This window comes from Lytechinus variegatus, chromosome 2, assembly GCF_018143015.1.
Source record: "Lytechinus variegatus isolate NC3 chromosome 2, Lvar_3.0, whole genome shotgun sequence".
NCBI classification, from domain to species: Eukaryota; Metazoa; Echinodermata; class Echinoidea; order Temnopleuroida; family Toxopneustidae; genus Lytechinus; species Lytechinus variegatus.
This window is the reverse complement of record NC_054741.1, coordinates 52,382,886-52,401,876: the sequence shown is the minus strand read 5'-3', so window position 1 is coordinate 52,401,876 and position 18,991 is coordinate 52,382,886. Positions and strand designations below refer to the sequence as shown.

At 37.5% G+C, this 18,991-nt stretch overlaps 1 protein-coding gene across 1 annotated transcript in view; it reads right to left on the bottom strand.

The window, feature by feature from the left end:
* The window catches only part of LOC121406856, a 109,351-nt gene that overhangs the window by 16,010 nt on the left and 74,350 nt on the right, over positions 1-18,991 (bottom strand). Inside the window, exons 9-12 of the mRNA XM_041597728.1 lie at positions 17,917-18,196; positions 16,911-17,192; positions 15,338-15,465; positions 8,194-8,314 (exon numbers count right to left, since the gene is read on the bottom strand). Coding sequence (XP_041453662.1) covers positions 8,194-8,314; positions 15,338-15,465; positions 16,911-17,192; positions 17,917-18,196 — 811 coding nt within the window. The remainder of the gene's footprint in view (positions 1-8,193; positions 8,315-15,337; positions 15,466-16,910; positions 17,193-17,916; positions 18,197-18,991) is intronic.

Genomic DNA, 18,991 nt, shown 5'->3' with positions numbered 1-18,991 from the left:
GGCAACACCTGATACGCGCGGATTATCACACACAGTCACACACCTACGCCCAATGGATCTTGCGCTTCAAACCAAACTTCCCGCCGCATCTGCGAACATTCTCCAAATCGATCCTGACATGTATCACATCCAATTATGACAAATCAGTTCCCCTGGACACTGACGTTGGGTGACATGTAATCTAGAGGTGCACAATGGAGCCCTCACTGCGGATTGTTTCCTCTCCTTTGGTGGATGGGTGAGGGAGCTTGTTATTAATTCCAGTTGAAACCCCCCTCCCACAAGGGGGTTGGTGCACATGGAACAGCTAAACTCATTAAAACGAAACCATAAACACTTCACATTCAAAGGACGGATGGAGCACTTGAAGAAAGCAAACATGATTTGCTTTTCAGACTTTGTATGATAAATCAAAATTGATGATTATTTCCCAAAAGATAAATTAAGTTCAGATAAGAACAAAAAAAGCAAATTCATCTAACTCTCTATGGTAAAGATCAACTCTTACCTTGCTTGCCTTTAACCTGTCATTACAAAAATATTGCTACTTCACTGTAAGTCGGTGGAGGGGGGGGGGGGAGGGGGCGCAGATGTCCCCAAACTTGAAATTTGAATGATTTTCAAGAAGTAAAAATAGGAAAAAAAGGAAGAAAGAAGAGTATAAAAAAAAATTCTGATAAGTGTAACCCTAGTTTGATTTAAAAAAATAACTTAAATAAATAAAATAGTGATAAATTAACAAATGAAAAACAAATGAAATATAATGGAATGAAAAAAAAACAGATCAAACTACACAAATTCTACACCCTTCCTATATTTCTTCTAAAAGTACACTTTTGCTGCGAAGGGTGCAAGGGGGTATTGTGATTGCCAAGTTCCCTTTCCCCTTCCCCTATCTACAGTCAGCTTACAGACAATAGGAAAATGAAGCAATTTTATGAGGATCAGGTTTCAAATTAACTGTTCCTTTGTTGCCTCGCTGACCCTATAAGGAGGTTGCAACTAAACTGATTTGAAATTGCTATAAACCACTGAAATTTCAAAGTTATAGCAAATTTGTTGCAGAACTCTACAATTCTTTGGTGATCATAATAATATGAATGAAGCTATTCTCATACATACAAACTCTATTCATGTACTATGCAATACTTTTCTCTTGGGGAGGAACTAGTTGGCCCGAACCTTCAATTTCAGATGCAGCAGTTTTTAAAAATTCAAAATCAGAACAATAAATGTTTAAAACTGTAATCAATGTCATCATTGTGATTGCAGCTATAAACAATAGTGTTTTGTCTTTATACAACAGACACTCATCATTCGATTATCATTGATCACCCAATTAAACCTATAACGGGTGAAAAAAACCTTTTAGGTCAACCAAGTCGTTTGACCACATCCACTCCAATAGATTTAATTTCTTTGTTTATTTCTCTAGACAAATATGCCTAGATCGATCTTCTAAATGTAGTTCACTGACACATTTCCTTCAGATATGATGAAAACAACGGGTGGATTGTTTTCTAGACTCCTTTTGGTCACCGGGCCTCCTCGGTAATGTTTTTGTTTCACCACCCCCTTGTCAATTGCTCACACAAAAAGAGTTAAATCAGAAACATAAACAGAACTTTCAGTTTCCTCTCCCTTTCTCCATGGGAATCACAGCTCAAAGATCGGCCTCTAAAATGACATTGAAGTTTATAAGGTAAAGGTGCACATGGATCAGACACAATAGATTTCTTTTTATTACTGACGGCAAGGGAAGCATTAACATTGTTTGTCAAAAATCCCACACTATCATCCTGAAATTTGTCACTACTGCTTTCTTCACCCTTCCAAATGTTTATCTCCCACTCTCTCTGTGTCTGTTTGTTTGTCTGTCTGTCTCTCCCCCCCCCCTCTGTCTCCATCTCTTGCACCCATTTTTCAGGACCCACTTGGATGATCAAAATTCATAATTCATAATTTGAAGAGAATATATCTGTCTTTTTCAATTTTCTGAATTAAAGAGAATTCTTTGTTCAGTTTGTCTCTTAAAAAGACAAATTGCACCATCTCTTCCTAAAAATGAATGAAACTTGAAAGATTTATTTTCCATCCCATTCTCTGCTCCATAATGTTTCATGCAATATTGTGCAGAAGACCATGGGGTCTGTTTCATAAAACTTGTTATAATAACAAGTTTGCAATTAACAGTTTAAAGCTACTGAAATATGCCATTCTGATTGGCTGAAAGTTAATTTGTTTCAGAAATTGTGCAATTGTTATTATAACAAGACTTTACGAAATGGGACCCAGATGCACATTACAAATGCACAAATCTATCCCATCTCACCACTGTTCCTTCTCTTTGAAGAGGTTGGATGTCGTTTACCTTATTCAACATAAAAAGAGTCACACAAGATCAATAGCGCAGAAATCAAATCCATAGTTCTTTTTTTGTTTTGTTCTCTTTCTATCTCTTTGGGTCTTCCTCTAGTGTTAAATTAGAAGAGCATTTTATGAAGCATGACATTATTGAACTTCATTGATAAATTGGATCTTGGCCAATTGGATGCAAACATTTTGGTAGCTTGTAACAATTGTCAGATATCTGAAATTCACTGACAAGAATATTGCGAAACACTTCCCTAAGGAGCCCCCCTTTTATCCTCCCTCCATCTCCCTCTCTCACTCTGTCATTTCACCTCTCTTTCTCTCTTCATACTTTGATATAGGTAAGCGCAAAAGCACATCAGCAGTTTGTATGAACAGTGATTTTTTGTTTCTCAAAATTAGCTTTTCCGTTTCAGAAAAACATAAATTTCATTTCAGCATGTCTGAAATCCTTAATTCTGTGTCCCCATGGACTTTGTGTACATGAAAAAGTGACGATTGCGTTTACATAGAAAATAAATATGCCAAGATTAGCAATGTCAAAATTCTCGCGCAGGTCAAAATTTGTATCTCCCACTGTACTAACAATGCTTTAAAATCTATTGTAATCGAAGCGATACGAGTACAAAAACTATTTAAAGAAACATAATTAACATGAATACATTGTCACCTTTCACATTATAATGGGGTTGAATAAGATTTTATTGATAATTTTGGGACTTTTTGGAGATCGTTTTGAGCAGTCAACGACTTTCGCCTATCCGCCATTTTGGATTTTAGAAGTACCACGATCATGATGTTATGACCGAACACAGAGGGCAGCAACAAACGGCCGTGTTTCTGCTTTTATGCCGACATGAAAATAATTTCGATACGATTGAGTGATGGAGTCAAGTAAAGTTACGATGTGTGGATTGTAGCGAAGTGAGACCGTGTTTGGGGACACTTGATATCTATATTTTGTTGAGGATAAGGGAGTTATTTCTTTTGCTATTCTGTTCATTTCGAGGGAAAATTATTTTTTCCGCTTGAAAAGCCATTTTCCGTTTCAAAAAGCCGATTCTGTGAATTCTGTCTGTTTTCCGTGATCACTGAAAATCACTGTCCCTAAGTTTGGCGTACAAAATACAAAATGAACCCCATCATCATCCACAAACTCTCTCTCTCTCTCTACGTCTGTCTGTATGTCTCAGGTGCATATGATCTGAGGAGTACACGCAATGGCTCTCACTGAACACAAATAAGAGAAAAAAAATCATATTACAGAATGAAACTCATATCAAAATCACTCATATTTTTTCTTACCCTCTCTACTTTGCTCTCATGTGTCATGTGTCAGTTCTGATGTCTTGGAACAATGAAGTGAGACCATGCATCATCAAACTCCCCTGCAACTTCAGAATGAGACATGGATCTTTCTAGATTCAACATGAACCTATCAAAACCAGGCAAGGTTTTCAACCCATCAAACAGGCCTATATAATATACGCCATCATTGCCATCATCGAGAGTCCCTGTCAATTCCATAATCCCTAGCAGTCCGAGGGGACATCACCGCATTAGGGATTAGAGCCCCTGGCACGAAGCACCCTGATCATTCTCACATGGTGTGAGGAGGTAACGCCGTGCTGCCCCGACGACAACGATGCATCTCTGATATGTCCCGACCCTGAACCAGACCTGACCAAGACACCTTATACCCTATTCACACTTAATTTCAAGTATCTTTACCTGGACTGGAACTTGGTGGTAAAATCTCTCTATAAATCAACGCTCTAGTCCACTTGAATTCCCAAGTATTGTTTCCTGGTTTAGAGATTGGTTATAACATCTCTTTTCCTTTCCGTCAATCCTTCAAATGTCTAGAAAATTATGCAATTTGGTGACCCCCACCCACCCCCAAGGATAAACTGTACTCTATACAAGGAACTAAAAAGCTTACAGAAAAAAATGATTAAGGTACTGAATAATGTATACGCATCACTATATTTCAAAGAGAGCTATTGCCATGATTTCTGTCCAACGTACATCCACTGTATAAGACCTATCCAGTAGATAATTGGAAAAGCTGACATGAATTCTCAATCCCGGGAGGGGGCACTCAGTATATTATGCATAGTGGGTATGTGCCGCTCCAAAGCATATCATTTTCTTCTTAACGAGACAAAAGAAGAAAGAAATCCGCTCCAAAGCTTCACATATTTTCCATTACGCCGTTCCATCCGCATTGATCTGCTACAATAAACCACATTTTTGGTGAAAAGCGGCCGCAGAGCGCTGTCCGACCATCGCCTCTGCGCTAGCGCACCCGACGCCCATGCTGCCGTGCTAGCTGCATGCACATTCCATAGGGATGCATGCGCACTCACACACAGGCGACCCATTCCAAGGACCCCCGTTTTCACAAACATATATAGTTCCGAAGCCCGTTCCGAGGACCCTCCTTTTCACAATAAGCCCGCTCCAAGGCCCCCATTTTTTGTCTCACCCGTGGCACACCCCCACCACTTTTTTGGTAGAGTGCCCCCCCCCCCCCCCCCGGTGTTCCTGAACAGAGCTTTTGAGCTACACATAATGTCAATTTAATAGGATTTATGGGGTGTAATTACTTGGCAAAAAGTTCACAAGACAGTTTTCCTCTCATTTTTATCATATTTTTCCTTTTACTGTGAATAGTAAATAAAGAAGCTCACTTGACAATTGTGATGGCTTTGAGATAAAAAGTAGGCCTGTATAACACGATGAATACATATGACTGCAATGGTGTACTTTTGGGCACGACTCACAGTTCTTTAATCTCAATTGCCTTCTTTTGTCACTCAGATTTCAAGAAACTAGTTATGAATCAAGTTTACATCCCTACCTTGAAAAAGCATTTGACCAGTCTAGGTATACAATGAAGTTTGCTAGTCTGAATGAGTATAGGAATGGGTTCCACCTACCATTCAAATCTATTGGAAAGTGCGCTAGTCTGAATGAGTAAAGGAACGGGTTCCACCTAGCATTCAAGTATATCGGAAAGTGAGCTAATCTAAATGAGTATAGGAATGGGTTCCACCTACAATTCAAGCATATTGGAAAGTGAGCTAGTCTGAATGAGTATAGAAATGGGTTCCACCTACCATTCAAGTATATTGGAAAGTGAGCTAGTCTGAATGAGTGTAGGAATGGGTTCCACCTACCATTCAAACAAATTGGAAAGTGAGCTAGTCTGAATGAGCATAGGAATGGGTTCCACCTACCATTCAAACAGATTGGAAAGTGAGCTAGTCTGAATGAGTCTAGGAATGGGTTCCACCTACCATTCAAGCATATTAGAAAGTGACTCAGTAATTGTCACCACCCTCCCACCCAGTTTTATTGATGATTGCAAACCAATGACACTATTCATTTATCAGATGAGCCTCAAAGAGCATGTCTTGAGGGCTGAATAAGTCACAACAAGCCACTCTTTCACGGGTAGTAGTATACCTCCAAGTTTTGCAAAGGTGAAGTAGCTACATGTTTAAGAGTTAAACCACATCGAGAGAATAAAATGCATGAGCAAGTAATGTTTAAGTAGTCTGTCTGATATAGAAAATAAAACTTCTTCTATAAGTCTTTAGACAAGTCAATGTGCACGGCCGAGGGAAAAGTGATGATAGTTGGTAGAGCGTATGTCTCACAACCAGGAGATCTGGGGGGCGTTTCATGAAAGGACTTGTCAGACGTTTTATCTGACAAGTCCCATTTTATCCGACAGTTACCATAGGAACAGTGCCTCTCAGCCATTCAAAATCATGGAAAGATGTCAGATCTGACAACTTGTCGGATGAAAATATTGATGAAACGCTCCCCTGGAGTTCAAACCCCGGAAACATCAGACCAAAAGACGTTAAAAGTTGCTGCAACCATGTTTGGCATTGAACAATATACGGGATATAGCTACGTCAATCCAGCACTGCACAGTGGTTGCTGGACCCATGATCAATTGGGCGAAAATAATTTTTTGAGTATTTCTAGATATATCAGATATCATTTCGAAAAATGAAATATGGATTTTCATTTTTCATTTTCATTACCGCAAAAGAAAATTCCGCTCCATTGTTCTGCCTTTCGATAAAAAAAATGAGGATTATCAACGAAAAGACGCTTGCAGATTCCTGCAGCGTAAGACGGAATCCTGACTTACCCAAGATGTATATACCAAGGAGTTCTTTCAATAAAGGTTTCCAACTTCTCTTCAGAGAGAAAATACTTACATGTTCATGTTTTATCATGCACATGTCACATTAATTCATCTTATACGAATCAGGCTTAACTAATCTCCACAATCCTGTTTTGAACAAGGCCATCTAATCCCCGCGATCCTGTTTGATGGCCAAGATATAGCTCTTGCATGGAAACTAACATTCATTCTCAATTTCCTTCACCCTGAAGCCATTCTCTGTTTCAACTTATCATGACTGGCCTTTTGAATGCCAAGATCTCAAAATGTATTTTTACATACTTTTATAAAACTGATTCCATTGAAGACTTGCATTATAAGTTTAGGTTCAAATAAAATCTATTTGTCTTTTAACTTGTATCGAACTGAGTGAGAAAAAAGGTAACCCCAAACTAATCCATTCTGAAAAGAAACAATAACTCTAATGGTGTGTTGCAAGAAACTTGCAATTGATCGCAAGTCTATTTCACATCCTCAAATAAAGCAAAAGTCATGCATTTCATTGCAAATTTGCAACTGATTGATGGTCTGCTTCTTACATCCACAAATATAATTTGATCTGCTTCACTTAAAATTGGTGTACCATTTGTAAATCTGCATCTAAAATTTGCGATTGATTGCAAATATTTTCTTGCAACACCCCCTTAGTGTATTTGAAGTGTGTTCACAGTGTGGAATGCATGTGAAATAATCTTTACACTGTTAAACATACTCAGATTTAACATATATCTTATATTCACAGATATCACCTTGTGAACACGCTTTGAACACTAATATTGTTAATCACATTATTCACAGTAACATGTATGACCACAGAGTGAGTACAAGTGTTTGATTGACACTGTGATATTTTCATGATTAGTATTCTGAAGATGTAGAAACATTTAAGAGGTAGAGTCATTGCACTGGTGTTCTCTGATCAGCCAATATCTTAACGTATCAGGACCCAGTCTTACTAAGAAGTGTGATTGATTGGATCAATCACAATAACATGGACATCCAGACAAGCGAACATCTAGAATTAAGTCATGTTGTTTAACTGAAACATAACAATGCAACCATGACAACAAGAAAGCGATGAAAAACCGGTGTGCATGACTCTTCTGAACAATGCGGGAGAGGCTTAAATTATAGTGCCTGTCTGAAAATACAATACAACAATTTAGAGAGAGAGCGAAGAGCAGGGAGTGAAGTTGGCTCAGTTAGTAAAGCAGCTGCCAGTCGAACCAAAGGTCATGGGTTCAAGTCCACCGCGGCTGATGACTGAAGCCTGTGTTGTGTGTAAACGTCTCTCCCCTGTTCCATAGATGCAGGCTATGTTACAATGGAAAACACTCTGTCCCTCAGATAGGAAGTTAAATGGAGGCCCCGTGTAGAGGAGAGTCATCACCTATGTATGTTACGAACCCACTGAACTGTTGAAGAGTAAGGAAAATCCCGGCGTAGTGGTCCGCCTGCCCTCCCCTAATCGGTTATATCGGGAGGAGAGACCTGCGACTCACAGTGATTCAGTTTACTTTTTGCCTCCCAGGCACAGGTGCCACTAAATAAATAATAATAATAATTATCCTCATTAATATGAGGACTTGAAGGTTGAGGGAGTTACTTCTTACCGTGGATGTAGGAGGGTGATGCTGATGGATGCTGACTGGTCCTCGACGGTCTTGATCCATGAACCTGACCTCGCCGGTGACCCCACTGAATGATGTATTGCTCAGATGCCTCAGGTATGTCCTGAGATGGAAGATAAAGATTATCAAAGAAGATTATAAACACTGAATGATATTATTGCTCCGATGCCTCGGGTATGTCCTGAGATGGAAGATAAAGATTATCAAAGATGATTATAAACGCTAAATGATATTATTGCTCCGATGCCTCGGGTATGTCTTGAGATGGAAGATAAAGATTATAAAAGATTACAACCAATTAAGTACATGTATATGATAACAAGCATTTAATTGCCAAATTATTGTAAAAATCTGAAAGCATTTGGGCCCTCCAGCATATTTAAAGCCCAGCGCTCACTATGCCAAGCAATAGCACCAAGGTCCAGTTGCGACAAACCAAAGGGAGTGCGCCAATGTACAACACACACAACTGCGACCCACTCTGTGGCAGTAGGATCGGGGACCAACTCTCAGACATTCGACATGTCAAATCAAGCTTGTAGAGATTTTTCTGCAAATTTGCTAATTTCAGCCAATCGGATCTGTCTGTGACAATGACGTCATGACCGCTTTGCTGCATGCGCTGCAGCAGCGAAGACAACAGATGCACATAAAAAGAGGCTCCTTATGATCAAATTTTAGTGCAGCCATGTCACATAGTGTGCACTGGGCTTAAAAGAGATACAATTACTGTATACATATAACTGTACATCTACAGAAAAATGTACAATTACAATAATTATAAGAATCTACTGTACCCTTTTTCACATTATAGGGCCATAATAACATTATACTGGAATGGACCATATCATAAACATCCTGAAATGATTCAACATATGACCATTGAACCCTCTATATCAGAGTCTGCATGGTCAAACAAATACAGAAACAAAATTAAAAAAACAAAGAAATGTTGGTTTATAAACAGATCATCCAGGCTTACCTTTAAACAATAACACAGGCTTCTCCTTGATTTATCAATATAATACAGATCTTACAATCATTCGCAGAGCACTGTCTCCAATAATATCATTTAGACTTCCAATGTGCTATCAAGCAGCATGGGGAAACGTAGTATGCAACTCCAGAGACTTGCTGATAGAAGTGAGCAGAACTCTTTGATTCCACTACAGGTTTTATAAACACAGGAAAGCCATGTGAACGCCGAGAGCAAGATATTGTTGAAAGAACCAAAGCAGTGGCTCGGAGCTTTGAGCCCCCTGAGCTTGATCCTTGCAACAACCTCCTATCAATCTACATCAAGACATATCATGCAGAAAAAACCTCAAAAGATCCTTGGGATAATTCTCATGAAAAAAGAATTCTGCAGGGACGCAAGTTCTTTGGGGGTGTGTTTAGGCTGCATGTTTCAGAGCTAGGCAGCTGCAGGATGTATTGACTAGCTAGCAGGTGAGTTTGGAAACCCAGGGAGAGGAGAGAGTGTGACATGACATGATTCAATGACCAGGGTACCAACATATCTGTAAAGTGCTTAGAAAATTTGTTATGATGAATTAAGCACTATATAAAAGTTGAATATCATAATTTTTATTTTCAGAAAGTTTTTTGAAACTTTGGTAAAAAATAGAATTCACAGGTATGGCCGTTATTCAAAAGTTGCAGGTACCAAAGAGTTATAGTGTACCAGGCAAGATAAAAAGGGCTTGTAATGTGAAAACATTTATAAATGAAATATGCAATGTAGGAAAAGAAAGTTAAGTTACATTTATATTACATCATGAGTCCCTTATAACCATATTTCTATCTAAACTTGTGTTTCAAAATATATTGGTTTTATTCATTTTGTAAGGATAATGATTATTATAACACTACTAATAACAATAATAATGTGATTTTAAAGCTTCTATATAAAAATGATAAAATAATTCATCAATAAATTCATTTTAAAACATAGCTACAGAGTTTGAGTATGAACACACCCTTTGAAACTTACGAGCCAGAAGATGAGGTGATTGTTCATAGCAACTGATCTCCCCAAGAGAAGAGATCAGAGCTAATTATTCAAACCTCACATACTTTCAAGCTCAATAAAATTACAAACAAAAACCCCTTAATCATTCACCTACTTCAGTGTGAATTATAAACATGTTTATCACTGGTCTCCCAGCAGGGATTTCCCAAAAGATGTACATACTATCAACTGCAATAAATATCAAATTCTTACTCTTCCCAAATGATATATGGTTTGATTTGATATGGTTAGGTCTGATTAATCATTCATTTTGATAGCATGAGCGAAATTGAAAATGATCACTTATAATAATTGTTTTGTATTTCTGTATCATTCAGAGTATTTTTCCCTTATTTGATATAATTTATTTATTTTCTTCATTAAAAATAGACATGCAATTGTAACATCTTGTAGGGGCGGATCCAGCCTTCGCCAATAGGGGGGGGCCCGGAATTTTTTTTCAGCCATATTTTCCCCGATCGGCCACTCAAATATGATATCTGCTGGGATTTTGTGTTTCTTTAAAAGGGTAGTCCTATTAGTCACTTCTTTGCTTTATTCTTATGAATAAACATTAATATATAATACCATAATCATTATTTATATAATGCGAGCGCGAAGCGCGAGCTATTTTTTTTGGGAATCTTATGTACTTTTTTCTAAAAGTTTTGAACATTCTGGGCAATCCTGAAAAAAGATAAGTATGCAAGTGAATAATTATTACGAACGTGAAGCGCGAGCAGAAATGAACTGATGGAAAAGGTACTGTTAAGGACTTGCTTGCAGTTAGCCATGAAGATGTTACATATTTTAAAAAATCAAATAATGCGAGCTGAAATTTTTTGACATGTTTACCTAAGGAATGGAAATTCTAAGCACTTTTGTAACTTAACATAATAGGTATATAACTAAACGATTGGTGCGAGCGCGAAGCGTGAGCAAAAAATTTCGTGATTTAGACCTACTGAACGAGACACTCTATTCAAGTTTTGTAAATCATGAAAAGGATGAGGAAGTGGGGATCTTCCTTACATTGATAATGCGAGCGCAGAGCGCGAGCGGAAAATTTTTATATACGTTTTGAACTGATCGAAAACGTATTTGTTATGGACTGCTTGAACTTAGCCATGAAGACGTTACATTTTATTTCAACATTCAAATATTGCGAGCGCGAGCTGAAAATTTTTGACATTTCTACCTGAATAATGGAAATTTTAAGCACTTTTTGTAATCGTGGAAAGGATAAGACAAAAACTGAACATTATTGATGCGAGCGCGAAGCGCGAGCGGAAAAATTCTGGACACTCTATTCATGTTTTGTAAATCATGAAAAGGTTAAGCTATTGGAAATTTTCACACATTAATAATGCGAGCACAAAGCGCGAGCAGACAATTTCTTTATATTGTTATCTGAAACTGGATAATTATTTGAATGGAGAACAAGCTGCGTATCTGAATAAACGTGTGTTTGAGATATTCGACCTAGAATTTGGGTACTCTAAATACCTTTTTTTACCATGAAAATCAATAAAGCGAGCGCAAAGCGCGAGCTAAAAATATATGATATTCAGATCTGAAAAGGGGTCACTTTAAGCTCTGTATTGCAAGCACTTTGTGGAAAAATTGTGAGGTGAAAAAGGATAACAGTTAAAACAGAGCTGATATTTTCAATTATTGTTGCTTTGAGTTTTGACATAGGACCGGGATATTCTATAAGGACATTATGTCATCATAAGAAAATGATGACTATCTTCCTATTTCTCTTCCTAAGCATGAGAGCGCAAAATCTATTAATATTATGGCCTGAAAACTGGACATTTAAAGCACTTTTGTAATTATGCATGAGCGCAAATCACGAGCAGAAATTTATGATTAATTGTCATCAAATGGTGATTTTAAGTAGTTTGTTTTAGAATTAATATTGAGATATACATAACTCACTAATCAAAATGCAAGCGTGCAGCGCTAGCTGATACGTTTTGACAATCTGACCTAAATAGGGATATTTTGAGAACTTCATGGAATACAGGAAAATAATAGGTAACTGACAAATCAAATTTTGTGAGCGCGCAGCGCAAGCAGAAATTGGTAATATTCAGACCATAAAACAGAAATTTTTACACTTTTAAAAAATCAATTTGTAAATAAAACAAAATAATGAAAGTTCAATTTCCCAGCTGAAATATGTTTTGTATATTGACTTCAGAATTTGATATTTTAAGGTCCATATTGAGCAAGATATCACCTAAAAGGCAATGCGAGCGCAAAGCGCGAGCGAAAATTTTATATCCCGACATGAAAGATTAAAAAAAATTAATTTCCAAGTCTTCCCCTTATCTTATTTTATTCACTCATCTTCCTCCTCTTATGCTTGCCTTCCTTCTTTTCTCCTCTCTTTTCCCTTTTTCTTTTTTCCTTTCTTTTCCCCTTTTTTTTTTTTTTTTGCTCCGCCAATAGGGGGGCCCGGGCCCCTCGGGCCCCCCCCTGGATCCGCCTATGATCTTGTAGTTCATGCTTAATATATCCCACATAACTTTCAATGCATTTAATCTATATATCTTGAAAAGTTATTAATACACATCTGAGAGAATTTTAATACATATGATGTAAGACATCATTAATCATATTCACTGTACAAATGGATATTATCATTTCTGATTTATTTTCTGAAAGATGTGTTGAAATTTACATACTTCTTTATACTTTTAAATGATGTATGAATAACTTTGTCCAATAGATATCACAGACTGAAAACCATACATCCATTCCACAAGGAAATAGAAAGGAAATTATATTACCTAAAAACATATCTGTATTCAATTGGCTACCTCACAAAACTCACTCAGGTACTTGGAAACCTGGAAACTTGATACCTGGTTAACTGCAATAATGGCAACAGAGCTCAGTGCACTACATTGAGACAGTCCTTTCATTTTTTAATTTAAAAAATTCAAAGCCTGACTAAAGGTTTGGTGAAGGGTTAATAATGTGAATTATAATTGAGAATCATCTAGCATACCAATCTTACAGAAATGTAGTTGCTGCTGATTATTTTTTTTGTTAACAAATAAAATTCAAATTTGACAATGTGTCATATAGTGCGCTCGAGAGGTGATGTTTTTCTTTTTCTAAAAAAAGGGGATTTTGAGAACTTATCTGACAAATCTAGTGACTAGATATCAGATACAGACAAATATTATCTAAAAAAAATATACATTCTTCACAAAGTACCTGTTTTAGGGCAGACACATTGTTATAGGTGCATGGGTAGGGGATTTACCAAAGCTAAAACTAAAAAAGGCTTTATTTCGGGATGAAAAATTAGCTGACCATTTCTCATGATGACTTCATCACTGATCTCCAAACCACAAGATGATATTGATCACCCATCTTAAAGGCTTCACATCGTCATCATGTATTTCTTCATCGTAAAAGAATCTTCCTGGACATGTACAAACCACAGATTTAATCCAACTACGATGATGTAAGGTCACCTCTGTTGTTTCCATGGAAACCTACAACAATGGCATGCACAAAAAACACCTTATAGATGGAAATAGCATCATGATTCATATACTGTGAAAGTAAAACTATTTGTGGTAGTCATTTTTGCACTCAGAGAGACAAGCACAAGTTTGACAACTTTTGCAAATTTAGCAGTTTCTAAGCTTGAGGGGGATCACTATGGCAATTCCGAGTCAATGGGCTGGAGTTGGATTGTCCCTGTGCAAGTTGAATAAATCCTCAATGCATTAAATTTTTAGAATGAAACACAGAAGTGCAGACATCTAAAGAAATCTCAAAGTGGAGGCTCCAGTAGCTTGCTGATCTTCTTAAACCCCTGGATCTCTCTCTCCAAGATCACAACCTTACTAAACATACTTTAGATGCATTGCCTAGGATTTCTCAAACAAGGGGTTTTCATACTCACTCAATCACAAAAATACATTACCACCATCCCCCGAACCGAGAAGTAATTCAGGCTCAAGAATACCTGCTACTTACTTCATTTTATGTGTTCACATCCACCTGAAACAGAAGTACCTTTACGGCAAAAAGACTATTGAATTCCTATTCTTCTTCCTGTACATCTAAAGTTCTCATAATTTGCCATCGCTCAGCAAATTCCTACGAAAGGTCTCATAATTTTGAAAGGTATCTGCAGGTATTTTCTTTAAGGGAATTAAACTGCTTTTGCACTGGCAAACTACCTGGTATTTTCTGATAGGGGTAGAATTCCCTGTAAAAATATACCATAAACCGTTAACTTACATTTTTTTAAAATACCAGGTAATTTCTGTCATTGACTAGGTACAAAAGCACCAATAGATAGTTTCTTTGAACACATTTCATATATGGAAAATAATTGCCCCCTGCGAACAGGAATTCATTATATCACTAAAAGGCTTTTGAAACAACACTTGAAGTTTGGTAGTCACCCCTTTGCTCCAGTCTAGAGGCAATTGGATGATAATTGAAGAACTATCCTAGTAGGAATTCTGAGGCAAGGAAAAGATAATTGGAGTGTGCCTCGTGATACATGACGATGAAAGAGGCCTGGCGACATCAGTCACACCCCCTGGGACTCCCTCGGGGAGGGGATGATAGACAGACCAATGGTGGGGGGAGGGGCGTTGGAGAGAGGATCAGACTCGAAGATGAGTATCTGAGTCTGGTTTGGTTTAAGATCATATGATACAGGCTAAGAAGTCAAGGTCATGCCATGTCTTCGGGTTTTCTATCTGATGAAAAACAAGAAAATTGGGTTAAATACATGCATTGGGGGAAGTTTCATATTGCATAATAGGTCCTTTCCTTTTGGTGGGCAGCAGTGATAGATGTGATCAGGACTTGGTGTTACTGAAAGAGCGAGGTGTGAGAGGTGGAACAGTGTCGTAGGCAATCAAACCAAGGTTTATATTCATTAGTTTGGTATGGACAATGAAATGGGGAAAGAGTTCCTTTGGCGACAACCACCCTAAAACCCTGACTACCATAATCCTAAACCTAATGGGTAGCTGTCGCAAAAGGAACTCTTCCCTAAAATTGAATATATTAAAGGCTTGCTCAGGATATAGAAATCATTTTAAGGTAAAAGACAAGACTGATATTTACCTAATGGTTTTCTGCGATGACAGTGTATCAAGTGCTGTTACATCATTGAACAAGAGCTTATCAAGAGCATAGGCATAGGTCCAGATGGTGTCATAGGCGTAGGCTGCATAGGAAGAAGGCATCTTACCCTACAGGAATGAATTTAAAACAAAGACAATATATAGATGAGCTGAGGAAAGTCAACATGCAAAGCCTCGTACATTCATTAATTTCAACACACAAGTCATGCGCAGAGAAGGGATAACATACTTCAAAAACAATCAATGCTTGGAACATACTTCAGATAAATGGCATTATACATGATCTTCATCGTCATCACTATCATCATGACTGTGCATAATCATCATCATCGTCATCACCATCATTGCCCTCATCATTGTCATCATCATCATCATCATCATCATCACCATCGTCATCATCATCACCATCATCATCATCATCATCACCACCTCAAAAACTGTTATAATACTCAGCATAATCATCATCAACAAAAGGAAGTATGTAAACAGAGATTGATTCAATAGTGACTTTCCCTGGCCTTGCTTAACTGCGTGATCTGTGATTGATTCAAATTGATTTGAATCAATCACAATCCCCAATAAGACTAGGACCCAACATTTAATGGTATACTGTGTAACGACAGCTAGGTGTGCCAACACTTCCAAGGACAATCTAAATGCCAGGAAAATATTACACACCCCACTACATGGATGCAATTCATTCAATTCAAATTCAATTTGCCAATTCATTTCTCATCAAAACTAAGGAAACCCCCCCCAAATATCAACCTATTGCATACTGGAAGCTGGTGCCCCCCTTACACACCCTAGACCTATAGCAGAATTCAGTACTGAATAGGTTAAACACCGATAGAGGATATAGGGAATCAATCCATCATTGCATCATTTACATTCTGTACTAGTGAAATTTTATCGTTATCTCTCAGTCCTCATAAAGAATTTTGTTTCTCACGACACCTTGCCTGGGTCACGCTATATGCTCCTTGCTTACCATTTTCTTGAATTCTTGCCAAAATTAGATCTTAATCTGGAATACTATGTCATGCCTGACAGTATTGTTTGCATAATTTGATTCTCAAAACTTTTAAACAGTTATTACCCATTTTCTTTAAGATTTTCTTTTTCTATTCTACACCATGTATGCACTCTTTTCTTAACATCCAATGCTTTATTTCACTAAGTCATTACATCCCATCTAGCAGTGGCGTACCTATGGTTTTCCACAGGGGGGGGCAAATACGTCTACCAAAAAAATTGACAAGCCCCCCCCCAAAAAAAAGGTCTTCAATCACAAATAAAGGATTTTGGACCAGAAAAAAAAAAAATTCTTCAAGCTTGTCGGGGGGGGGGGGATAAAGGTCTTCAAGCGTTCGGGGGAGGGGAAAAAAGGTCTTTCAAGCTCATCGGGGGGGGGGGGCAGACTGCCCCCCCCTTCGGTACACTAGTGCCATTTAGCAGTAATCATAAATGGTGCATGAATGACAATTCTATGAAAAGTATATTTTTTATGTCTAACTCTAAAAACTTATTACTCCTTTCTACAGAGTTCTTACTTCTTTCTCAATAAGAGCATTATAGTTGTTAATCCATCCTTCGACCGTTTGATGACCAGGGACAGGCTCGTTCCAGTTGGCAATGTATGCTCTTGATAGGCTGATGTAACCTGCGATGGCTTGCATCATATCGGCAGTGGAACAGCTGATATTGAAGAAAGACGGCGAGGTGGAAAAGATGGAGTAGGACGGCGAGTTCTGGTTGTGGTAGTCTGTATCCCACCATGCATCTTGATACCAGTCAGGAAGAAACCACTGGTAGCCTTTCTCGCCAGTCACTCCCTGAATATACAAATATTCTCTGTCAAATTACACTTGATGATGAATGATTAGATTGGGGGAATATTGATTGATTGATTAGTGGTGATTTTTTACCTGATTGCTAAGAATATAAATATATAGATGGGAGAGCAGTACTGCTACTTAAATCCTTATGTTTCCCCTATAACAAACCTTAATTAATCAATAAAGAAAATCAATATGTCTTTTGAAACCATGAATAACCCCTTACACGTTCTGTGTACTACTAGGATGTCTGAAGTAGTTTGTATTAAAAAAAAAAGTTTTTATGCATAAGAAATTTCCTATTCTTTGAGGCAAGCCAAACTTAGAAAGCCTACATCTTCGATGGTGCATAACTTCAGATGTCTAATGACAATTTGAATTCAAATAAATGCTTCTACGATTTGAAAACTGGCCTTTAAAGCCTTCATGTTTCCTTCTATTTCCAATTCATTTAATTCCCCAAACCAAATATAGTCATATGGTAGACATGTCCAACATATATGAATATGATAAAGAGAATGGGAGGGGGAAGGTCTATATAGTGAACCACAATATGGTCATGACCTTTGGTAACTGTAAGTAGAATCATTTTCGTGCAAAGACTCCATGAGTACATGTATGTTACTTATTTATAAATTTCTTTTTTTCATCATACTTCTGTGTAAATTGGTAGACAGACTGACCCAGCAGAGAGGAAGCTATCAGAGAACAATTATTGTACCTGCTTGTGAGCCTCGCAGAGCACCAGCCTGGCAACATTCTCTGGGAAGTAGCCAATGATGATATGAGCTTTCTTGTCGACAATCTCCTCCATGTACGAACTCACGGCAGCCTGGTTGACTTCATGGGTTGCCATGTAGATGTCGACGACCATCTCGATGCTGCCATCGGTCATGACCTCCTCCATGTTCTTCATGACCTTATAGGTAATGTCGTCATTGTCTGACAGCAATGCATAGCGCCCCCAACCAAAGTTTTGGAAGAGCTCAATCAATGCATAACTAATGAAAGAAATTGGATAAATGCATAGCAAGTTAATTGAGTAATGAGATACAAGGGCCTTGAAAAAAATCATATTATTGAGAATTTTACTTTGTCAGATAATGTTGACAATTACATCAATATTTAGATGCATTAGGTAATATATAACAACAAATTATTTTCCTCGTTGTTACAATCATTATATGTCACAGTGATTTTTATAAGAAAAAAGTAATAATTGAAATAAAATATAATGAATTTCACAGAAAAAAATGTTTTCTTGTATTAATATGTTAAGTAAGGCCATATTGTTTCTGAAATGACTCATTCAGAATAATCTACTAAAGAAATCCCAGAAGTAAAAACCTGACTTTGTCATTAACTGCACATCCTGGAATCAAATAGTAAACATCAGTTGACAGGTAATAATTAGGATAACAAACTATTTTCATCTTCAGTGACAGATGGATCCTTTTTGACTTGAAACATAGATTTGAACCTTAAATAGTCTGCATATTCTATTCCCTCATTTGTTTATAAGGAGAATCATCTTCATCCGGTCAGGATCGACGGAAAGTGATGATTCTTTATTTTCCAAACAGAAGGCAGAACAATCGAGTGCGCAAACTTCTACTGCTAATGTACTGACAGAACTCACTAAGCACTAGTCTCGGATTTCAGTCTTAGATTTTTGTAACAATTTGAAACAGAACAAACTGGGACACAAATCAGGAAGTTACACAAATAACTCTATAACGGTTCCAATGCATCTTGAATAATCCTTATACACATTGTCTCCAAAGATGTATCTGATT